Genomic DNA, 23624 nt, shown 5'->3' on the forward strand with positions numbered 1-23624 from the left:
CTGACAGCAGAGTTAAATGAGATATGCTTTTACATTTTTTCGATAAATTTCCTTACACTTGCTCGAATCCGACCGACTTTTTGGAGGGAGGGGAGGGATAACATTATTAGCAAGAGAAAACTTTAACATAAAAATGGCAAACGGATTTGCGCAGAGCTTGAAATTGAGATTTACTAGGGAGCAATATTTATGGCAAACGCCAAACTGCAAAGTGCAACGAGAAACGAGAACCCAACGAAGCTAAACCAATTTGGAAAAAGTGCTTAGTTATCCCAGATTCCCGCTGCTTATCGGGGGGATCGGATGACAGTGATGAATGCGAAAGGCAATTAGGAGCCAAGGGTGCAAAAATATGTATATATAAGGATAGTTGCACTCTGTATTGGCTTATACGAAGCAAAGATGCGTTCCCTGTCTCTTATCTGTCTGCTCTTCGGCCTGGTCTGGGCCCAAACGACGCCATCACCCGATCCGTCTGACATCCAATTCTCTCCGTTCGTTGTTACCGATGGGAAGTACGCCCTGGGCACCTTTGCCAAGGTGAACTGGTACCAGGCCCAGGCCACCTGTGCCTCCTACGGCTACACTCTGGTCAGCATCACCACGGAGAGCGATCAGCGGGCTCTGCGCAATTTCCTGTACACACGCGGCAGCTCCCAGCTCCAGCTGCTGAACGATACCGTGTGGACCTCGGGCACGGATCTGGCTAATGCAGACAACTGGATTTGGTTCAGCAACGGACGCACCTTCACCTACCGCAACTTCCAGCCCGGCTTCGACTACTATCCCAGCGGGTACAGGCACTGCCTGGGCCTCTATGCCATCACCAGTACCTGGGTGAACGAGGAATGCAGCGAGCAGCGCTACTTTGTGTGCGAGAAACGTTGCCTGTTCGACGACGTCAATTAGTGGAGACCATGGGTCCTAGAATTAATCGGTGTTGGTTTATAAACTTATTATAAATAAAACAGAATTCAATGATTTCTGAATGTTCAAAGGCAAAAAAAACGCTTCTGAAGCTTAAGTTCTTAGAGGTCGAAATCGGCTGGAGCAAGGTGATCTCCTTGTTGGCAATTGCTGGCGGATTTTCGGATTGCCCAAGCTGATGGAGAGAGTCTCGGAGGTGATTGAGGATGAGCTGGTGCCCTGGATCAATGAGAAACAACATTCACTGGAGATTGTATTAAAATGTGTTGCTTTTTTAGAGCGGCATCAGGAAAATACGCATGTTCTGCCTGACGCTGTAATGGGAGCATTTGAATTCGCCGCCAAAATACCTGCAGCCGCGCCAACTCTCACTGCTACGTGACTCAGCTTAAAAGCTCTCTGCTTTCTTGGAGCGCAATTCAAGTTCAAATCTTACTTGGGTGCGGTGCCGTCCCATTGTTGGGCAGACGCTGGGACCTGCTCTTCGTGATGCTTGACCTCCAGGAGGAACAGGTCTGGCTTTTACTGATAGCAGTAAAAGTTTCAGTTAAGATTCAAGCTTTTTCTTAGCCCCCATGACATATGTATAGTTGATATTGAAATTCCAATATCTTGTACTTTTGGCATTCAAAATAAGTCCTAAACATATATTTGATTGTTGATGGTAGTGTCGTTCACTAGACAAATGTTCTCGCATATAAAATTGAACTTCTGATTGCAGGGTGCCGCATGCCACATTGTGTCTAGGCCCAGCATAAGGCAAGCATCGCTAGCATTCTCATCCGACGGGGGCTCATTCTTTGCCCAGAGACTGTACGTCATGGGTAGCCCACTGCTCAGCCAGGTCCATGAGGTGTCGCCTTCCACCAGATTCGTGGCGCCCAACCAAAAGCGTTTATCGCCCAAGACATAATCTAGGAAAATGGGAAACATTAGATGTTTCCTTTGGGGAAATGGGATTGGGGATTTTCCAAGCCTTACTACTACGATTGACACGCTGAAGCATCAGCAAATGCTGATCCGGATTGTTCACAGTGGCTAGGACGGCACCGACGCTGTTGCAAATGTAATGGGCCTCTAACCAGTTGACCTGCAGAGACCCAAAAGATACCCAGAAATAGCTAGAACTTAGAAGGTGACTCGGTCTTACCTTGGCAAAAGTCGCTACGGAATAGTGTTCATCGCATTGAACCAAAGGATTACAATCGTAACCGAATATCAACTCCAAATTAGTGTTGTTGGTGGCTACAGTTACACCACAGACGATGAGCAAAATAAAAAGCATTCTGAACAGAGGTGTCTGCCCCTAAGGGAACCCCTTTTTATAGTCTGAGTCTAAGGCTAAGAATCGCGCAGCTAAACCAATTTGGAAAAAGTGCTTAGTTATCCCAGATTCCCGCTGCTTATCGGGGGGATCGGATGACAGTGATGAATGCGAAAGGCAATTAGGAGCCAAGGGTGCAAAAATATGTATATATAAGGATAGTTGCACTCTGTATTGGCTTATACGAAGCAAAGATGCGTTCCCTGTCTCTTATCTGTCTGCTCTTCGGCCTGGTCTGGGCCCAAACGACGCCATCACCCGATCCGTCTGACATCCAATTCTCTCCGTTCGTTGTTACCGATGGGAAGTACGCCCTGGGCACCTTTGCCAAGGTGAACTGGTACCAGGCCCAGGCCACCTGTGCCTCCTACGGCTACACTCTGGTCAGCATCACCACGGAGAGCGATCAGCGAGCTCTGCGCAATTTCCTGTACACCCGCGGCAGCTCCCAGCTCCAGCTGCTGAACGAACCCGTGTGGACCTCGGGCACGGATCTGGCCAATTCCGACAACTGGATCTGGTTCAGCAACGGACGCACCTTTACATACCGCAACTTCCAGCCCGGTTTCGACTACTATCCCAGCGAAAACAGGCACTGCCTGGGCCTCTATGCCATCACTAGTACCTGGGTGAACGAGGAATGCAGCGAGCAGCGCTACTTTGTGTGCGAGAAACGTTGCCTGTTCGACGACGTCAATTAGTGGAGACCATGGGTCCTAGAATTTATCGGTGTTGGTTTATAAACATATTATACATAAATCAATAAAATATTCAGCAGCAAAACAGAACTCAATGATTTCTGCCTGACGCTGGTGATGGGAGCAATTTAAATTTGCCGCCACAATACCTGCAGCCGCGCCAACTCTGACTGCTACGTGACAGAGTTTAAAAGCTCTATGCTATCTTGGCGCGAAATTCAAGCTTATACATTTCAAAGAAACCGAAATAATTTTGAAGTAAATCTTCAATTTGTATGTCTTTCTTTGCCATCCGCTCTTTGTAATGCCTGACCTCCAGCAGGAACAGGTCTGGCTTTTACTAATAGCACGAATATCAGTCCTGAGCAATATGAAAAGCATTCTGAACAAGGGCCCCTAGTCTGAGTCTAAGGCTGAGTCTGCGCGATAAGAATGCCATCAGAAGTCGCTCAAAAAGCCATTTACTTATCAAAAAACTTTAGTCGTAATTACTCGTGAATTTCTAGGAAAATATAAAATTTTTTATTCAATAGAAAAAATTGTAAACGCTTTACAAACTTGTCCCCAGATTTCTTAAGATTCAGTACAGGCTAAGCATATCATCAGGCCTATGTAGGTTTATGTTTAGGTGTCTGTGTCTGTGGCCCAAGGAAGTGGCCCCTAAAAAATAATAGTTATTAAATATTCAGCGTTGCTTTTGCACTATACAAAACATATATATATCATCATCATCATCTCCATGTCGTCTTTACAATAATTATATTTATATTTATCATCATTGAACACTAAAGCTAGAAATTAATTTAAATAAACACTGATATGGGGAAGGAACCCTAAGTCTGACTCAAGTAACATGTAGACATAATGCTAGCATATATACTATACATATTTTAGTATTTGTGTGTAGATGGTACCTTAAGTTGTGTGACTTGGGAGCTCGTTTCTTCTGCTGAATGAAATGGTTTTCGCACAAATAAATCGATAATTTTCAATTGTTTCACACTGTGGGAAACAAGAGTAGGGTTTGTCTGTTTCCTAATCTGAGTATTCTACATAGTGTTCCAAATGCGGGGCAAGCTACTACAGAATGAAGACAAAATCGGTTGAGAGAGAGGATACGTACAGAACCACCTGCTAGTGTGTAGTTTCATTTGAAAGATCTCCTAACTTAACTAGTATAGTATATCATGTTGACAAGACAATTTGCTTTGATCTGCTCTGCTCTGGTCCATCTCTCTATGTAGATTCCTTTCCGTTACGCCAAACAAACATCTCTCTCTCTCTCTCTCTCACTCTCTATCCATGGATATCCTCTTCTCTATGGATCATTCTTTTAGTGATAATAATCCCCATATTGGTATGTGGGAGGCTGTTTTGTGGCCTTGCCGTTCTTCTGTGGCTGGTAGAGATTGTGATGGGAAGACGAGCGGTAGGCGAAGCTGGGCGGGGCAGTCTCTGGTTGTCGCTGGGCTGGAGATTGGGTGCGTCGCGCCCTACGCTCCTCGATGTTCGCCGGCCAGCGCTGGTGGTGGCGCGTCGAGTCCTCAGAGGAGCGTCGGCGGTGGTACCTTTTGGCCGAGGACGAGTTCCCCAGTGGCGGCTGTGCCGCAATCGGGGATGAGTCCCGCCCTGACTGCTGGCGATAGCTGCCCTCATCGCCACTGCCTCCGCTCAGCACTCGATCATGGGGATACTGGCGCCGCAGGCGCTCATCCACGGAGGAGTTGGGGGTGCCCTGCATGTCGATGATGTCCCCGTGGGAGTTACGACGCGCCCGCTGCATTTCCAGGTCGTAGGTCTCGTATGGACTGCGTCGCTGCCGGCTGCGCTGCTGCTGCTGCTGTTCGTGGGCGTCCAGGCGCTGCCGCCACTCGGCTGCCGACACCTGCTGGCCGTAGAGATCGGGCTGGGCCTGGAACTGAGCTTGGACATGGCCAGCGATGATGCTGCCATTCGGGCCGCCGTAGATATTCTGGTAGGAGGAGCGACGCCAGCCCTCTTCGTAACGGCGGCGGGGATCCTGTGCGGCCTCCTCCTCGGCTGCGGCATTGGCCAGCTGCTGGCGGCGCTGCGATCGACTGGAGCTGCTCTCCGACGAGTCCTCGCCAGAGGTGCCCAGGCCCTGGTCCTTCTCGTCCACGCCATAGGCCTTGTAGGGAGCTCCGAGGAAGCCCTTGGAGCCGTACGGTCCATTGATGCCCATGGTGGGGTACTGCATGTAGTACGACTGGGAGAAGGGCTTCTCCGGCTTCCTCTCGTCCAGACTGTCGTCGACCTCAGCCTCGCTGCCATCGTCCCGACCCGTCCAGGTCAGGCAGGAGCCGGGTCCGAAGAGGGAGAGCAGCACAGGCAGCAGGAACAGGCCGTGCATTGCCCCGAAGAAGATCACCAGGAAGACCATTTTAAAGAAGACCAGGAAGATGTAGCTTTGAGCTAGTAGTAAAGCCACAATACCGAGTATCGTGGAGCTGGAGCCCTGGATGATGGGCAGGCCCAGCGAGTGGAGGGCCTCGCGGACACGGGCCTTGGGACTGCGCTTCTTCGAGGACATGTAGGTATAGCAGATGTGGGCGGTGAAGTCCACAGAAAAGCCGATGCACATGATCAGGTTGATCATCGAAATCGAGTCGAGATTGACGTCCCACAGGGCCATGTAGCCGGCGACGCCCAGCTCAATCGAGATCACGGAGAAGGCCACCCACAGCGAGCAGAGGATGTTCGGTATGAAGATGAACGAGATGATCATCATGATGATGGCTCCGATGACCATGGCCTGCAGCGAGACGGGACGCACCAGCTCGAACTGATCAAAGAACACGAAGTAGGGATGGAAGATGGAGGCATTCAGTGGCGAATCTCTGCAGATCTTGCGCAGATCCCGCACCATTTCCTTCTCGTGATTGGTATCCGTAATGTTGACGGCCTGAATGAGGAATCTCGAGGCAATGATCTGGGTCTCATCGTCGTTGAAGCGCACGTCCAGCGAGAAGGGATTGCCGGGGAAGAGCCAGTGCTCTTTGACCGCGTCGATGAAGGATTGTTCGTCATCGACGGTGGCATTCAGCAGCTCGGTGTTGCGGTCCAGGAAGGAAAGGAAGGAGCGCAGCCAGGACTCGGTGTAGCGCCTGGAGGTCACATACGAGGTGTGCTCCAATGTGCTCGTCAGATTCTCCACCTGCTCCTGCACCAACGGATCCGAGTAGTTCAATGGCCCGGCAATAATCACCTGCAAAGAATGAGGATCAGATCAGAACTGAGGGACTATGGAGATCTTTAGACATCACTCACCTGCATTCGGTAGGGGAATTCTCGGTAGTAATCATCCTCACGATCGAAGAACTCCACGGAGTACGAGTCCTCACGGGAGAGCTTGCGCCGCTCGAGACCCTCCTTGATCTGAGTAATGCCGTAGCAGGCCCCCACCAGATAGCTGGCAAAGGCCAGGATGATGATGACCTTGCACCATTTGTTGTTGATCACAGCGGACATTTTGTCCTTGAAGAAGGCCATCAGCATGTGATCCTTGTTGTCGATGGGATTGTCGGGATCCGCGGGATCGATGCCGCCCGCCATGATCGCCTTGTAGAGGAAGTTGCGTTTCTCTGCAAAGCGACAAAGACAGACAGACAAACAGAAAGAAGTGTGAACAACTGAGCGGTAAGACAAGTTCCCATTGACCTCAATTTTAGCCAGCATTTGCAGCCACTAGTCTAGTTAGTCACGATCAAGTTCATGTTGCAGCTGCTGGCTGCAGCTCCGCAATCTCTGAGCCGGTTGTTGTGGTTCTCTGTCCACATTTCAAGCTCTGGCCGAGTGGACTTTGTAGCATGTGCAACAGACAAATCAAAACAAAACAAAAGCCCCATCCCCATCCGATTTGGGCAGTTCACTCACCTTTAATGGCCACCGACATCGGCTGGACCCGGCAGCCGAATATGGAATGCAAATTCCTGCGCTCCCTGTACCCCGAGATGGCCATGCAGGCGGCAAAGAAGGTGATGTGCCACATGAACGTGAAGCAGACGGCGAACACCGAGTAGGTGCAGAATATCTTCACCGATCGGAAGGGACTGATGATGCCAATCAGAAACGAAATGAAGTCAGTGACCGAGGTGATGGTGATCGACACCGCCGCCTCGGACATCATGTGTCCCATGCGTTCGGCCACCGGCATCTTGGCCCTTGTCCGCCGCCAGGCAGCCAACATCACAAATGTGTCATCGATGCCAATGCCTATAGGAGAGAATCGGCTTAGAGAATGGGAGAGATTTTTGGGTTTATCCTCTGTTTACCAATCATCAGGAATGGGGCGGCCAGGTTGATGCCAATGAACTCGATGCCGCAGTACATGGCCAGGCCAAAGGCCGCCAGTGTTGCCATGATGGCCGAAATATTGCCCATCAGACCCAGGAAGGGCTTGGATCGCACGGCATCCCCCATCATGCAGGTAATGATGCTGAAGAGACCCATCAGCAGGAAAGTGGAACTAAAATAGGGCACCACTGTCTTGGTGTTCTTCTCCAGCTCGTGGTCCAGGGTGCGCGAGGCGAAATACGACACCGAGATGTGCTTGAACAGTCCAGAGTCCTCGGCGTGTCCCACCACCCGCAGGAAGGTCTCCTCCCATTCGGCGCCTCTGCAAGACACATTACATTACATTAATCTCCGAAACAACCTATGGATTTGATCCGCCACGGCACTCACTTGGCATCCTGCCGCTTGGTGTCGGCGGTCACGAAGTATACCAGCTGTATGGCCGGCACACTGATCACATAGTTGTCTTCCGTTAGCTTTGTGCCGCCAAAGAAAACGGGAAATAGATGGGCATCCCAGGTGACGGGATTAAACATGAACGGAAACGTCAGATTCAGTTGTCCCGTCTCAAGCTAAAAGGAAACCGGAGGGAATTGGAATTAGCATAGTATTCGATGAGCGAATGATTCCTCTGGGCACTCACATCGTCCATCAGGGCATCTAGGTTGAGGATATCATTCTCGAAGCACTCGTTTTCCCAGCGCGCACAATTATCCTTGTAGGTGTAGGTATCCCCATCGTAGGTGCTCGTGGCATTCTGTATGAGATTGTCCAGTGTCCTCAGCTCCTGGAAGACCTCACGCCGTATCATGTTCTCATCGCCATCCTTCGTTATCACTATGACCCGTCCGAAGCGACCTGAAATGTGGAAAGATTATCGATTAGCCCATGGTTATCGTCGAACAATTAGATATCATTTGTTGGCTTGGACTTGGGCACTCGGGCTGCTCCGAAGGCTGCTGCTCTCCACACGCTGATACGTGACAATAATTTCAATTTAATTCGAATTGAATTTCATTCAATTCTGCCTTTGCTTTATTACTTCGTTTGTGTTTGCTCCATCGACCACTTGATATTGGCCGATTGTTCCAATCGTTATTTGTGTTTAATGCGCCATAACCAATGCAGCCTCGTGGACTTGCGTCAGTGATTGTCTCTAGACATGTGTCTATACACTAAATCGTTATAGATATATACCTAAGAAGTATCCGCTTAGCTACCAGAAAACGTGCCACATTCCACGTAGCAGAGCAACACCCCAAAAGATGCTTAGAAGATTGGTGGAGAGATTTTTCCTATCGGTATATCTTTGTTTCCAACCCATTTATGAATGAGCTTGGGACTTGAGCAACAAAATTACTGCCATAAGCAACCCATTCACGTCTTACAGAAAGATTTATTTATACGAATGAAAAAATAATTAGACAGCAATCGAATAAGCGAGAGTCTTCGCAGTCTATCGAACAAATTGAGGAACTAAGTAGGAAAGTATCTCGTTGACAACACACTTTTCTCAACATCCCAAACAGGAAACATCCATGCCAAGCCGAGCCGGATATCCTAACTGCCAGACAATACGATAGACAAAAAAAAACGAAAAGGAAAATATATATTAGACGACGATCCACTTTGAAATGTTTATCGGACAAATCAATTTTTATATAACATTTGGGCGGACTAACAAAGCGAAAAAAATGCAACAAATTAAACATTTTTTTCGTCGTCTGCTTTTGTTGTGTTGTTGCGCTCCATAAAAAAGATACAATAATGTTCAAAGACGGGGAAAGTGGCTCGGCTCTCGGTAAGCATCAAGTTTTGCTATTTGCAATCTTGCGGCACATTCGTTGGCGGCATGCCGGCCAAAAGTGCAATCGTGGCGAGGCACACAGCACATCGCAGCGCAGCGCATTGGTGGCTAACTGGTCGTAACCGACTAAATGCGGTCTAGATAATACCGTTGAGACTCTTGGTGCTTGGATCTCTGGCTTGTGGATCTCTTGTGGTTGGTGGCCTCCACACACACTCGGCAGAGCTTCATTTCTACTGCCACAGATGATTGTCAAAATCAAAGTTCAATGATGATGAGTCGGCGAACGGGTACCAATCTCCACGTACTCGGAAAGATGTCAGATCTACATATATACTCGTAGATGGAGTTGAAGATGGAGTTGGCGAACTCTTGGAGATGCTCGTTGCACATCGAGTGCAGTCCAACAAAATGAGGTTAATTATTTCGCAAGAATAATTGCAAATGCTCTTTCGAAGCGAAATTTTTAGCCATAAAACCAGATCAGAAACCATTCGCTGCACTCTATATGATGCATTTTTATGAGCGAAGCTCATTTTGTTTCGAGCACACGTTTCTAGCATTTTCCCCCTAGTTTTTACACTCGTTTCTCCCATTTTCCTCTTGTGTGCTTGCAAATGAAATATTAATGCCAAATTATGCAAATGGCGAACTAAGTCGAAAGAGAAACAACTGTACTGTACCCTTTTCGCTGTGGATAAACATTCAGTTCGGTTCGAGCAAACATTCAGTACGTTAACTAACGCAACCACCCACCAATTGGTTATGGCCCACACAGATACGTACACATGTGCATATAAATACTCGACCGAGTGTACCCATCACTCCCTCGCACCGACCACTTGACTGGCAGTAAAACCGAATGCAAACAAAACACTACTATTTTTAGCTTATATAACAGTCTGGCACTGCACTCTGGCACTCTGTTATATTTGCACTTTGGCTTGCAACACTCACCTTCTCCCATATGGTCTAGTGGCTAGGATATCTGGCTTTCACCCAGAAGGCCCGGGTTCGATTCCCGGTATGGGAAACTCCAATTTTTTGTAATCTAATCTCATTTTTATTAATTTTTTTTTGGTTTCTCTTTAGTTTGGATTCTGCAACTGCTTAGGCTTTTCTGGCACAATGTCGTTTGGAAATTATGCGGCATTTTGTTGAAGTTTGTTTCTGTTGTGGCTATTATTACTATTAATGTTTTCTGCTGATTTCTATTGTTGTTGGCGTCTTTGCCTAATAAACCATTTAGCGCAGTTAATAGTCTGTAAAACGTAGCCGCAGTTCAAGACCCCAATAATAAAAAATAAAGGTATTGTGTCTCTATTCCCGACGTAGTGCTGAAACTACGAGTATTTATTGCACATGAGAGAGCGCACAGTCGGAGGAGGTGCGTCAAGGTGCAAAAAGTGTGGCAACATTTAATTGGAAGACGCAACGTCAGAGACCCTAAATGGGGCGCCACAGCCACTGCCAGAGCCCATTTCACTTGCCCAATGTTTGCCATAATTGTCATCATCATACCCACACGATTCATACTTATAATATATATATACATATATGTTTATCCGTATGTACGAGTATATTTGATGTCACTTACCGGGCCTCGTAATGCGTCCGACATTGAAGCGATGCGTATAATTCACTTTGAAATATTGCTCAACAACAGCACGTTCAGTCTTGCCCTCCCCCGCAATGGGCGAGAATAGGTATTCGGGATCGATTTGATACTTCAGTTGTTGATAGCTATAACACATATCATCAAAATATCATTAGTGAAGGGTATCCTAGAAGATCTATATCGTATTAGTACTTACCCCGTCATACAGAGCAGAGTCAACAGGACTGGTATGATGATGAAATATCCAGGATGTTTGGCTATTTTGAGGCCCAGATGGTAAAACGATTTGTTGAGTGTCTTATCGACACACGATATGCCGCAAGCCATCTGGAAAGGGAAAGAGTGAAACCAAAAAACATTGTTAGCTTGAACTCTGAACAATGTTCTACAATGGGATCCATTAGCTAATATCACATTAGGGCACCGTCTCAGTATCGCGTGCTGGTTGTTGTCGAGCTCTAATGCGATTTGTCCGGCGAAGGTGAAAAGACAACAGATTGGAGCTATTACGAGTGTTGTTCGGTATATATACATATATCTAGATACATCTGTATTCGTATGTTCGTTGCCGTGTCTATTTGGCTTTGTTCATCGACACCTTCAACTTAAACTTTAGACACGCATTGCCTTTGGGCTGCCTCACTTGAATCTCGGCAAATGCCCTTGTTCATCTCTGCTTCTCTTCACACAAAAAAAAAAAAGTGAGCAACAATAACGAGGAAAGGGAAACCCCGTAATAACGTTCATTGACAAGATTATAGAAGTCAAGTACGCAGCGATAACATTTTAGCACACACTTATCAATGTTTTTTTACTCAAAAAATCAATAAAAGTAGGAAAATATTGGGCAAAAAGTTTTTGTCCGCCCCCGGGTGGACTCGAACCACCAACCTTTCGGTTAACAGCCGAACGCGCTAACCAATTGCGCCACGGAGGCCATGCAGGCAGTGAAAAATCAGCACCAATTGTTGTTAAAACATCCGATTAACAAGCATCCCGAAATAAGTAAGTTATAATTCTTAAGAAGTATGTAATTTATAAGTAGAAGGGTCCCCAGCAGAACAGCAGAGCGAGCGTGCGCTGAAGGTAGAAGTACGGCAACCGCCGGCTGAGCAACGACTGCCTCCGTGGCGCAATTGGTTAGCGCGTTCGGCTGTTAACCGAAAGGTTGGTGGTTCGAGTCCACCCGGGGGCGCATCTAACATTTTACTTCTCTTTTTTCGTATTTTCTTTCTCTTTTTAAGCCATGCAAAACGGGATATCGGTATCCGTCTGTTTGGAGGAGACAAGAAAAGTGCTTAACAGTCACGAATAATTATTTAGAATATTTTGTTATCTTTTTTTCCATATTTGTATTTCTTTGCCTTTACTAATTGCCTTGTCAAACAGTTCCTTGTTCACCCGCCCTAAGCCTCAGGTGTGTTTTATGAATATTTCTGCGTATATTTCGTACATTCTATGGCTGCGCAATTCGTTTGGGCCATTTGTCATGCCGCACACAGATTGTCAACCCACCAATTTGGGCGCCTAGGCATTATAAATGAATGTTCTGCTGGATCGTACTGAACATGAATAGAACATTAGCTTTTGGCATTAGCTCAGTCAATGAATGAATGACAGCAACACTGGCACATACATACATACATATGTACATAGGGAAACCCATCACAACAAAATGGCGCCTGTGGCTGCTGGTGCAGGTGGCAGGTGAAGGTGTCATCTCGTGCCGAATTGCTCTTGAAATCTTTCGTGTCCGAGCATTATTCGGTCTGGTGATTGCAGCCGAAAAATTCAATTTGCGAGCAGCCAAAACACGAAAAGCGGGAGCCCAGTTTACTTTCCATTTTGTATCTTGTTTCTCCGTTTCTCGGGTTCAACGACAACTGACGCTGCACTTTTACCAAATTGTTACAATTATATGTATGTACAGTGGATATCTGTGTGGGTATGCAAGCACTAAGATTACAACATGGCTAAGTCGAGCACTTCGAATTGAGCTTAAGCCGCGCTCACGCCTGCCAAATTGAGTCGCACCGTTGCCTCAAGGTTACAGCGACTCTAACTTCAACTTCAATTTCAACTCCAACTCTGACTCCAAATTCAACAACGGTGTGGGGTGACATAACGGTTTAGTTCATGGTGTCAATGTGATTTAATCAACGGCAAAGAAAGGCCACCTTAAGGCTGCTGAAACTCTGGATAACTTGGGCAGACTCGTGCTCAATGATGCTGTTGATAAATAATAAATTATAACCTCTTTTTGGGAATCGTGCTATCATTTTCCCATTCATTTAATCAGCTTGGCATTACCACTCCTCTAATCACATCTTTTATTAACAATTAGCGTCTCATCAAGGGGTTGGGTGCCCCTTACGTGGTTATGCAAAGCCAAAAAGAAACAAATTAAAGCTAAAAATAAATATTGTACAATATTGTTAGGCTCTCATAACGAACGTGCCCCGATTCCGCTCAAATTTCATTAATGAACTTTACAAATTCATGTCGCAAGTTCGCCTCCGAAGTCCACTCATCAACGCTTCAGTTTTCATAATCATCTGTGGTCCCGTCCCCCTTTTGCCTATCTCTAACCCAAAAACCTTTTGACGTCAGTGGCGGGCTCCAGCAAAATGCATTATCATTTCTTTGCGCTCCCAGGCCAGTAGTTGCTATGACTAAAACGATTTTCTGTGTGTGTTTTGAAACCCGAAACGAAACTGAAATCACAATTTCGATGTCCGATCGACACCTGCCTGACTCACAGCTCAAGTGAGCCCCAAGAGTGCCTTGAGGAGCCGCGAAATGCGTGCCAAGAAAACTGAGTTGCCTCCCCGAAAAAAAAAAACACTGTCAGCCGGAGACCATCCCAAAAAATCGTATACTTTTCGGTTTAGATTTTTGCATAATTTGTAGGTCAAAACAGTTTGATTCATGGCGGATTCTTTTTGCTCTTGGCTAACCCCATTTCTTGGCTATTTACAAAAGTCTCTTTATATCTCTATATATCTTTTATTAATGTTCACGTTAATGCGCGAATGTTTAGTCGGGGGACAGACTGGGGATTGGAATGCGTTTCAAAAGCTTTTACGTTTTGGCTTGAGAAAGTTTTTGGCTTGACCAAAAATGAGTTTGTCGCTTCAGTCTTTTGTTTTCTTGTTGTTTTTTTACTTTCGGTGTTCGGGCAATTTGACGTTTTATTGTTTGTGGTTTTATTGTTAATGGTTTTTGATGCTTCTTTTGCTAAAATTGATTTCTTTTTGACAGAAAATCTTTTGGGGTCAATTCTCCAGGAAAATTCCGCTCTTCGTTTATGCCTGGATTTCATCTGTTCTTCTGCTGGTGGTTTCATCGGATTTTCCCTCACTTTTTGGCCTCTCTTTTTGGGTACCAGTTCTTGGGGTGTTTTTTTTTTGCAACTGGTACGTTTTCATCATCACCTTAATCGCTGTTCGCGCATTACATAACTGCCGGTCTTGTCCAGGCCCCGAAGCTTTAGATGTTTGCCAGCCTTAAACAATTTATATAATGTATATTTACTCAGAAAAAGAAGACGAAGAGTCGGGGAGTGGAGTGGTGTGGAATAGCGAGGCAGCGCAAAAAATTGACTGCGAGGCGAGCAGAAACCGAATGCAAACATTTTTGGTCAGTTTTTCTTTCTGGCCAAGTCAACAACTTTCACTTTTGGTGCGTGGCTGCTTGGCTTGCGGTTATTGTTGCCGATATTTGCCAACAAATTGCAAAATTAATATTAATTAATATTTAAATATCTGTATTTCTGGAATGTGCTTTTTTCCAAACATTATTGCTGTTTGCCTTAGCCGAAATTTGGGTCAAGTCGAGTCATTGAAGTAGAACACAAGAAACGATCCAACGACCCAACGATCGACGATGACCTTAGCACGTGGGCGTGACATATGGCCAGAGAGATTGAACAATTTTTTGGATAATAATTATTGTTATTGTCAAACCCAACTTAAGCCGAATCAGATTTGTTTCTTTTTGGCAACAGTAAATAGAGGTCTCCCACAATTGAAATTGGTTGCCACACAGAAATGTTTGCAATGAATTTTAATTAGTTGGCTTCGAGGCTAACAAATTAACATTGGGGGCCTTAACTGTGTTTGTTTTTCTCTCCCTCCCTCCCTCTCTCTCTTTACATATATGTGTGTTTAGTTTTTTTGGGGGTAATAGTAGGTACAATGTGGGCAGGGTGCTAGGGCAGGTTCTGCCTTCAGGCAGAAGCCGAGACAAAAATTCACTTTCTACTTTTTCTGCGCCTCTTGAGGGGAATGGACTGAGACGGGGCCTGAGACGCATGCGTACAGCCTGGAACTGGGTCAAAAGCACACACACACACATACACACACACAGAAAGCACTCACACAGATACACTCTTCCTCGGGCGCTTTCAATCTGAATTCAACTCATTTTTTTGATTTGTTTGTTGCCTCTTGCATTAATTAACCATTTAGGCGAAGAAACCCCTTTGATTTGGGATTTATTGGGTCTCTGTTTAGACACACAGATCTGTGGGTCAGTGGAGCAGCAGTGGCAGCAGCCGACATAAGTATCTTAATCTGATTTTGTTCATTAAATGCAGCTTAAAAACCCATTGAGCGGAAATTGAGTGTGTAAAGATTGGAGCTTTGAGAGTTTATGGTAGTTTCGGGGATCGTTTATAATGATAAGAAAGAGAGGGGTATTCATGCTCAACTGGTTTGGCCATCCATCATATCGGATATCACATTTGTCAGATACAATAATAATCCATTTGATGCGTCAATGAGTGCTCGGCCTTTGACAGTTCTTAGCCTTAAGGGTAGAGGCATCTCCTCATGAGTGATCAGCCTTTTCTCTTTCCCCCATTTTAATGAGCATAATATATCATAATAGAACCAATCTTAGCCTTAATACATCGCTCTATTAAAGTTAATTGAGCGAAAAAAAGACACGCAAACGTTTCCATAACTTGCACTTTCCACTTCACGTTTTTATTGCCTTGGATTCACTTTCCTTGGGGAAATTAGTTAATTATGACAGAGTTTTTCCTGTCGGGTTAATAAATCAACCAATTGACACACAGATGACAGCAGAAAAAAGCAAAAACCTCTCAGAAAAAATGGGATAGAAAACTCTCTCAAGAGCGCAACGAGCGGCAAAGAAACGATAGGAGAAAGACACAAAGAAAGAAAAAGAAAGTGCAATGCTGATCACATATCATTATATGGTATATGTTATATGGTAGGGTAGGCTAGGGTAGGGTGGGGGCTTTTTGTGTGAGTGCGGGAGATCGATCTTCTGGGCCCCAAACACAGGGAACGAGAGAGAGGGGAGCAGCGTTAGACACTTTTCCTTTCAGCTTGCACGCGACGGTCGGTTCCCGAACAACTTAAAGTGCCTCGGGTTGCGGTTTCGGGTTCAGTCCCAGCTCCACTCCTGAGAGCCCATTGAATTTTCACAACACTTTTAGAGCCTTTGCTGTGAATGATTTGTGCAAACATCAATTATGGGCTTTAGGTGAATTTTAGCAAATTATTAGCTGCTTGGGGAGTCGCTAATTGAGGGCTGTGATTGATTAATTGAGCCGTAAAACTGATCTGAAAGTAATCGATCTTTGCGTGGCAATTTTTCCACAAAAAAAGTAAAACCAGTTCAAAGCGGTGCCAGGCTACCTGCTGTGCGATCCCAAATCAAAACTGGTGGAAAACCCAAACAAAAGGAAGATCCATCTACCTGTTGAGCAGGTGGGCCTTTTGCACAACTGTACCTTCGAGATAGTTTTAGAGTGGCTTCGGCCTTGAACATAATAATTGGTATTAAGCAGATATGAAAATTGACCAGCAGAGTGGTCCGACATTCAACCGGTTTCGGATTTCGGCAAATTTCACTTGAACTTTCATTAACTGGGCTGCAACTCCCGCTGTTATGTTGGCGGATTGTCCAAAGTCAGGTCCAAACCGGATCATTCCAGCCGGGGTTCACCAGCGAAGGGGAGGGGAGGGGGGGTTTATGTAATCGGTTTTACTTGGAGTTTGTGTCCAAAACTGATGCATATGGGAGCAAAATCCATTTCTGTATGGCGTTCGCCTATTGACCAATCTTCGCCTATTTTCCTTGAACAATTTCCACTTAATTTTATTCGGGTTGTGTATCTTTTTCGGTGCCAGTTTCCACACCACTCAGGTGGCTTGTTTTTTTCTGCTGCAATTGTAACCGTATGCCGCTCTCAATTTGTCGTGTGTGTGTGTGTCTGTGTTGCCTTAATTTACCTGTCAAATGTTTTGAGTTTCTTCGGGCGGGGGTTTTTTGAGACAAAGTTGGACTTGGACCGGTGGCAGATTATTGTTGCAGTTGCAATTCGCAGTGGCAAGCCAACACTGTTCGAAAAACACATTCATTAAGTTTTATTGCCTGAGAAATTACTGAGAAATCCCATTAAATCACACACCAATTTAAATTCTAACTTAAATTACCCTTGGAACTATTATTATTTATATTAAGTTTAATTTTTATTTTTTTGGAACAATTGTTTCCGCCTGTCACTTGAGAATCCTCTTTTTTTCTTTTTACTGACATCACTTTGGTTCTATTAGGGTTCCGTAATTTGTGCACCGGGAAACCAAAATTATTCCCAAGAAAACATTCAATTTGTCAGTGTGTCGTGTCTCTGTTGCTTGCTACGCATTTTCCAGCGCACATGGCGATACGCAATTGTGCCCAGCCCGCAATTCATCCCCTGGAGAGTCGAGTCCATCCACCCTCCTCCTCCTCCTCCTCCCCTATCAGAGGATAACTACGGCGTATGCCGCCGCCGCTTTAGGAAGCTTCGAGAGAGAGAAGTGCGATAATCGGGGGAGCGTACTGCAAAATTTTCTTCACTTGCACTTGCACTCGCACTTACCTTTTAGCTTTCGATATTTCTCGCTTAATCGGTTCGTTTCGTATCCAAGATTTGCTTTTTTCCGAGTACTATATACACCCAAAAGTAATATACTATACTATATCTTTTTGTAGCTGCAAACTATTTTAGATATTACTACTTTTCCAGCAGTTTTCGAAAACCACTTTTTTTCCTTTTGTTGAATGCTGGTCAATCAATTTTCTTAGTAATATTGAAGCAATTGCACACTGTTCACACACTTTGCACTGATTTGGCCCATCGTACGTTTCACTTTTTCGGGGGGCTGTCGGTTCGGGGGGCAGGGAACGGGCTGGGGGCACGGAGCGCGAGCACGAGCACGGAACGGCGACCGCTGGCTATGAGACCGTCTCACGGACTGACTCTAGCTCTGGCATGGGACTGATCAGCGGCCTTACGTTTTTGGGGGCGCTTACGTTTTTGGGGGCTGCACAATTTCAATTTCAGTGACCGTTAGCGCGACGTTTTTTGTCGTCTTTTGTCCCCTACTTGATTGCCTTTGATTGGGGGCTTCGAATGAACATTCTCTCTCTCTGATGTCGGTTGGGGCTCTGGCTCTGGCTCTGGCTCTGGCTATTGTTGCCACTGATTCGACTCTGCTCTCAATAGTGGGCGCCTTCGCCGAAAGGAAGGAAAGAAAGAAAGTTGCGCGCACACAACCGCCACGCACCACGTATCGGAATGGAATGAAGTCGCTAGACGTTCTCTCTCTCTACCTCTGCCTCTGCCTCTGCGCTATGGTACATGCACGTGATGGCGGGCGACTCACCGCGCTCAATGCGCTCTCTGCTGCTCTCTCTCTCACCTGTTGGCCAGCGCTCTCTTCCACTGCACCTCACCGGTTTGCAGTGGTTTTATTTTTGGGAAAAATCTTTCTTTCGCCTTTCCTTCGGACACACATACCTGTTTCTTTGCACAGGTGTGTGCCATCCGCCATCCGCCATCCACAGCTGTTGCTGCCACAGTCTGAAGGTCGCATTTTCGCTCATTAATCGCCACTTTCTTCTGCGCCTGCGCGCAGTGTTTTTAATGGGAATTACCATCGCGCGAGTTCATTTGAATTTTCGGCAGGGTTTTTATGACCCGAAGAGTGGAGGTTTCATTGGAACTATGCATCCGATCCGCACAAGTGTTTCGAGTTTATGGCAAGGAATGCTGTTTGCTTAGGCTGTAAGATGGCCAAAAATACTCCAAGATAGAAAATGTGATGGCTTAGTGGGCTATTGGTAGGGGTTTTTTATGATAAATGATATATGTATTGTTTTGAGAAGTTTGACGGACTTTTATGTATATATTCGTTTAATTATGATAAGATCAAAAGTAAGGACTAATTTCAAGATCAATCCAACGAATGAAAACATTCCTTGAGGGCCCCCCAATCGGTTAAATCCCATCACTGATGCCATTTGCGCTATACCCACGCCATCCATATGAGGACCCATTATAGTAGAAATTCTTCCCACGCTCTTACCCAAAGAAACCCAGTCTTCCGCATCAAGACAGACGACAGTGAGACAACCAGGGCAATCGCACGACACTCTGGAAATGTCAGTGTCGTGCGTCATTTTGCAATAAAATAAATAGAAATTTGCGAAAACTATGCGCCATAAATATAATTGGCGAACATAAAGGCGACTAAATCATTTTCCCCCAAGAATTTCCAAATCACAAAAAAAAAGCAAACACTAAACACATAGAGAGAGAGAGAGAAGCCGGGAGATAGATAGAAGCAGAACGAGGGGGAACGTTGTGAGTTGCTGCGGAGACCGCAACTCTACATTTATACCCGATACTGCAAATTAATTTCTTGCTTTTGGCTACAAAAATGATCCGATCTGATCCAGATTCAGCAATCTGATAAATATAGTCATTATCTATGATTTTGCGTTTTTAGTTTTCTCGAATCTGCAATATTGTGGATGCAACAGATTTTCGTCCTTTGTGGGGGCGGAAGGGGGTGTGGCGAAATTTGGACACAAAACGGTCAAGGTCCGATATCACAGGAGTGTGGATACCAAATTTGGTTGCTCTGGCTCTTATAGGTTCTGAGATCCTTGAACTCATATTTTGCAATTGGCAAAGCCGATCATGAAACCTGTGTGTTAGAGAGAGACAGAGCGAGAATGAATGAAATTGTTTTCTTGATTCTGGCTATAATAATTATACGATCTGGTTCAGATTTTACACTCTAGAACATATAGTCATCCTCTACGATTCTGCGTTTTTGGTTTTATCGTATCTTTAAAAATGTAGATGCCACAGATTTTCGTCCTTTGTGGGGGCGGAAGTGGGCGGGGCGAAGTTTTGAAATATTTTTGTAGCAGTGACATATCACAGAAGTCTGGATCCAAAACATCGTTGCTCTAGCTCTTATAGTGTTTGAGCACTAGGCGCTGAAGGGGACGGACGGACGGACGGACGGACGGACGGACGGACGGACGGACGGACGGACGGACGGACGGACAGACGGACAGACAGACATGGCTCAATCGACTCGGCTATTGATGCTGATCAAGAATATATATACTTTATGGGGTCGGAAACGATTCCTTCTGGACGTTACACACATCCACTTTTACCACAAATCTAATATACCCCAATACTCATTTTGAGTATCGGGTATAAAAATGAGACACAGATATTCCGGCTGAGAAATTTAAGCGGAAATTTTAATCAAAATCATTTACAATTTATTTCAAACAGAGAAAAGCGCACAACACACCAACAAAAAATAAAACTCTGGGCTCTGGGCTCTGGGCTCTGGGCACTGGCTCTGGCGGTGGATGTGGATGTGCGATAAAAATAATATATACTATATACATATAAGAACGAACTATTGGAAGTATCACGGTCCGATTCTCTATATAGTACGAGAGAGTAATGGTAATGTCAGCCGAGCACGTTCAACTCGGCAGAGGATCATCGGGTAATCGGGTAATTGAGTAGGTGTAGCGGTGAGGCGGAGGCATGCAAATGTTGAATTCAATTCTGGGCAATCAAGCCATGTGTGCGATCTATATATATACATACATATATGTATATGTATGTACCTACGAGTATACATATATGCCCAAGCATACATATCTCTGAGTCCAGCATTAACACTGTCCAAGGCGGCGGCATTAACAAGATTGTGTTTCCTTTGATTGGGTTCTGAATGCGCGCCAAGACATCAGCCCATGCACTGTTAAAAACGACAGGTTATCGCAGAACCTGCACATAGTCGCCATATCAGCATAGTCTCCATAGCACCAATCAGCACTTTTGGATGAGCGTAATATTCAACACTCACCTCACTATTTATATTGTCTTTGAGGAATCTTTCGCGTAGTGTATTCGGGTCTGCTGATTCAATTTAGTTTAATGCTCATTTAGTGCGAGTCTTAGAAAAGCCTGTGGCGACCATTAATTGCGTATATTTTGTTGCGATTACGATCTTATGATCTTTATGATTGCGGTTCAAGTTCATAATCGTATTAATAGAGGAAAAATTCCAGCTTCCTTTTTATATCCGAATCCGCATTCCAGCTGATTTCATGTTCACTTTCCGCGTTTCCTTTTGGCAAACTTTTCTGCTTTTAACGACTAGTGTTGCAACAGCACGGAAAACAGTGCTCAAGCGCAGCCAAGTTCACACAAATTTGACGTTTTTCCAGAAATTTCGCTCACAGCCCATGCTAGAAATTTTCTTCATTTGTAACATCGAAAATACAGTGTAATCCTCCTCTATTATGTCGCTTCCGAACTTCAATCTGCAGGCCAAGGTCCTGCTGCACCCTCTGGTGCTGTTCCAGATTATCGATGCCTACGAGCGTCGCGCCAAGGACGTCCCAGAGGTAATGCTTTTGTCGCACTGCAAAGAGTGTTCTATTCGTTTCTTAACGTCTTTTCAATCAGGTGGTGGGAACTTTGTTGGGCACCGTCGCGGGCAAAACAGGCCGCATAGAGATCACCAATTGCTTCAGCGTGGTGCACCGCATGCACTGGGACAACAACTGCCACGTCGACCTGGATCTGAAGTACGACAACGATATGCTGGAGATGGCGCAGATCGCCTATCCGCGGGAGAAGGTTGTGGGCTGGTTCAGCACCGGCAGGGCCGTCTCGGCCGCAGCAGTGGAGCTGCACGAATACTACGCGCGTCAGTGCCACAGCGGGCAGCCGCTGCATCTGCTGATGGACACCTCGCTGCGGGGCCAGCGCATGAGCACGCGCATCTTCTGTCCCGTGGCGACGGGCGTGCCCGGGGGCACCAAGGGCCTATTTTTCTCGCAGCTGCCGATGGATATCTACTTCAGACCGCCGGATATTGTGGCCATGCGCCACATGGGGAGGCAGTGCGCAGAGCCGCCCAAGGAGGCGGGCCGCCTATTGCCAGAACTCGTGCAAGTGGTGGACGCCACCAAGGACATCCAGCAGAAGCTCGATCAGCTGCTGCGCTACATCAACGACGTCCTCAACCGCAAGCGTCGCCCCGACAACACCGTCGGCCGTGCCCTGCTTAATGTTTTGACCTCGGTGCCGATGGTGGAGCCGGAGCGCTTCCGTCACATGCTCAACACCAATATGCGCGAAGTCCTCATGTCGATGACACTCTCCTCGATGATCAAGACCGAGCTGCAGCTCAGCGAACGTCTATCCGATATGGAGGATGCTTAGGCTCTGAAAATCTGATCTCAATTAATCAATAAAGCGCCGTTTTTCGGGGAGGGCTATCCCGACCGACACGTACTGCACTGCCAGCGATAACCATTATCAGTTGTTTGCTTGGGCATACAGCTATGTACTTACTGTATGTGTCTTATCAGCGGCTAAAGCTCACTTTCTATGAGGTTCGGTTCACATGTGTGGAGGCCAAGAATGAAGATCTTGTGGAAAGTTTTTGTATACCCTTGTATTTTATTGCTCAGATGTTTGCAGAGGAGTTTCTTTAGATTTGTACATAAAACACTCTGCAGAAGCATAGCCTTTCAAGGCTAGAATATCACAAGTAAGGATCACTCACATATAATCTATTTTAAGATGAGTTTTGTTCAAGCTATGCCTGAGTGCAGAATCTCTACGATCGCACAATAACTAGTATTAAGAAACTATATTTCATTTGTGATTGAAGACTATCCAAAATCAGGGTTAAGCTTTCTTGTTCCAAGCCTCAAAGATCACTAAGAATGATCACCTTGTTTTTTATTCAAGGATATGCATTGCCTTTCCTCTAAGAGCTTGTATCCAGAAACTATATTGAATTGTGATCTATTCTATTCTAGAAGCCAATCCAAAAGCAGGACTATTCTTCCTTGTTCCTAAATGTCAATGACCGTTCCTAGATCCTATCTGTAGGCAGTTCAGTTTTGATCTTTAGTTGCGACCTAACCTGATTTTCCAGAGATCTCATAAAAAGAATATATACATCGATCTGATTGTACACACTCTGGAGTCCCAAGTACAAATGAACCTTTGATTCCCCAACAGGCAATGAGATCATTCCCCAATAGAAATGTGTGTGTTTCCCCAGCTTCTTCTTGCGATTATGGGAAACCATTTTCTTTGAGGGAATTTCCACCAAATTTTCACATCAATCGAATCTTAGGGAAACGCAGAATTGAGTCCTTTGGGTGGCCAATCATTTAAACCAGTCCTTGGGGCCGTTTTGCCCGTCGAAAGTCCAGGGTGAATACAACAACTGAAAGATGGGGAATCCGCAATGAGCCGCAGATCTCAGTAGGGCGGCGATAAGAGCAATCTATTTGGGGATGATTGGTGCTCGCCCGAGAGGGAGGTGCGGGAGGAGAGAGCGGCGGACGGACCACCCAAATATAACGTTGAGATAATGGTGGGCTCCTTATCGCGGTTCAGGGACGCACATGCGTCCATGGATGCTATTCAATTAGTAAGCCACAAACTGCAAATTAGCGAATCTCCCTCCGTGGTGCCTCCTGCTCTTTTCCCGCCCCCTCCTCCTGTCTGCTTGTCTATATCTCCGGCTCTCTTGAGATCCCCCGCCCCCCTGCATGTGCCCCATC

The 23624-nt window shown here is 45.8% G+C and overlaps 5 protein-coding genes and 3 non-coding genes across 8 annotated transcripts; 5 read left to right on the forward strand and 3 right to left on the reverse strand.

The window, feature by feature from the left end:
* The first annotated feature begins 369 nt into the window (after window positions 1–369).
* Window positions 370–991, forward strand: LOC108158315 (C-type lectin 37Da-like). The gene has a single exon (XM_017290557.2). The coding sequence runs from the start codon at window positions 403–405 to the stop codon at window positions 907–909; it is 507 nt and encodes a 168-aa protein (XP_017146046.1). The 5' UTR covers window positions 370–402; the 3' UTR covers window positions 910–991.
* Window positions 992–1542: 551 nt separating this feature from the next.
* Window positions 1543–2228, reverse strand: LOC108158069 (macrophage mannose receptor 1). The gene is made up of 3 exons (XM_017290219.2): window positions 2078–2228; window positions 1909–2017; window positions 1543–1841 (listed from the first exon to the last, which is right to left on the reverse strand). Exons 1-3 carry the CDS (start codon window positions 2210–2212, stop codon window positions 1567–1569), a joined length of 519 nt encoding a protein of 172 aa, XP_017145708.1. The 5' UTR covers window positions 2213–2228; the 3' UTR covers window positions 1543–1566.
* A 184-nt stretch (window positions 2229–2412) lies between these two features.
* Window positions 2413–3039, forward strand: LOC108158308 (C-type lectin 37Da-like). The gene has a single exon (XM_017290547.2). The coding sequence runs from the start codon at window positions 2446–2448 to the stop codon at window positions 2950–2952; it is 507 nt and encodes a 168-aa protein (XP_017146036.1). The 5' UTR covers window positions 2413–2445; the 3' UTR covers window positions 2953–3039.
* A 409-nt stretch (window positions 3040–3448) lies between these two features.
* On the reverse strand, window positions 3449–18295 carry LOC117188036 (patched domain-containing protein 3). Its single transcript, XM_033391186.1, has 9 exons — window positions 17587–18295; window positions 10885–11015; window positions 10668–10813; window positions 7907–8121; window positions 7654–7835; window positions 7242–7585; window positions 6844–7182; window positions 6238–6551; window positions 3449–6175 (listed from the first exon to the last, which is right to left on the reverse strand). Exons 2-9 carry the CDS (start codon window positions 11013–11015, stop codon window positions 4283–4285), a joined length of 3564 nt encoding a protein of 1187 aa, XP_033247077.1. The 5' UTR covers window positions 17587–18295; the 3' UTR covers window positions 3449–4282.
* On the forward strand, window positions 10032–10103 carry Trnae-uuc. Its single transcript has one exon. It is a non-coding gene; the product is annotated as a tRNA-Glu (tRNA).
* Window positions 11552–11625, reverse strand: Trnan-guu. Its single transcript has one exon. It is a non-coding gene; the product is annotated as a tRNA-Asn (tRNA).
* Trnan-guu lies at window positions 11810–11883 on the forward strand. The gene has a single exon. It is a non-coding gene; the product is annotated as a tRNA-Asn (tRNA).
* A 2152-nt stretch (window positions 18296–20447) lies between the features above and the next one.
* LOC108160835 (eukaryotic translation initiation factor 3 subunit F-2) lies at window positions 20448–22353 on the forward strand. The gene is made up of 2 exons (XM_017295074.2): window positions 20448–21440; window positions 21502–22353. Exons 1-2 carry the CDS (start codon window positions 21336–21338, stop codon window positions 22261–22263), a joined length of 867 nt encoding a protein of 288 aa, XP_017150563.1. The 5' UTR covers window positions 20448–21335; the 3' UTR covers window positions 22264–22353.
* Window positions 22354–23624: the final 1271 nt, after the last annotated feature.

Source organism: Drosophila miranda, chromosome 3, assembly GCF_003369915.1.
Source record: "Drosophila miranda strain MSH22 chromosome 3, D.miranda_PacBio2.1, whole genome shotgun sequence".
NCBI classification, from domain to species: domain Eukaryota; kingdom Metazoa; phylum Arthropoda; class Insecta; order Diptera; family Drosophilidae; genus Drosophila; species Drosophila miranda.

Coding starts and splice junctions, on each gene's coding strand:
- LOC108158315 (XM_017290557.2), top strand. CDS start 403: ATGCGTTCCCTGTCTCTTATCTGTCTGCTCTTCGGCCTGGTCTGGGCC.
- LOC108158069 (XM_017290219.2), bottom strand. CDS start 2,212: ATGCTTTTTATTTTGCTCATCGTCTGTGGTGTAACTGTAGCCACCAAC. Junction 2,018..2,077: donor CCGTAGCGACTTTTGCCAAG/GTAAGACCGAGT, acceptor GGGTCTCTGCAG/GTCAACTGGTTAGAGGCCCA. Junction 1,842..1,908: donor TCAGCGTGTCAATCGTAGTA/GTAAGGCTTGGA, acceptor CCATTTTCCTAG/ATTATGTCTTGGGCGATAAA.
- LOC108158308 (XM_017290547.2), top strand. CDS start 2,446: ATGCGTTCCCTGTCTCTTATCTGTCTGCTCTTCGGCCTGGTCTGGGCC.
- LOC117188036 (XM_033391186.1), bottom strand. CDS start 11,015: ATGGCTTGCGGCATATCGTGTGTCGATAAGACACTCAACAAATCGTTT. Junction 7,586..7,653: donor ACCAAGCGGCAGGATGCCAA/GTGAGTGCCGTG, acceptor TGTGTCTTGCAG/AGGCGCCGAATGGGAGGAGA. Junction 6,176..6,237: donor AATTCCCCTACCGAATGCAG/GTGAGTGATGTC, acceptor CATTCTTTGCAG/GTGATTATTGCCGGGCCATT.
- LOC108160835 (XM_017295074.2), top strand. CDS start 21,336: ATGTCGCTTCCGAACTTCAATCTGCAGGCCAAGGTCCTGCTGCACCCT. Junction 21,441..21,501: donor GCGCCAAGGACGTCCCAGAG/GTAATGCTTTTG, acceptor CTTTTCAATCAG/GTGGTGGGAACTTTGTTGGG.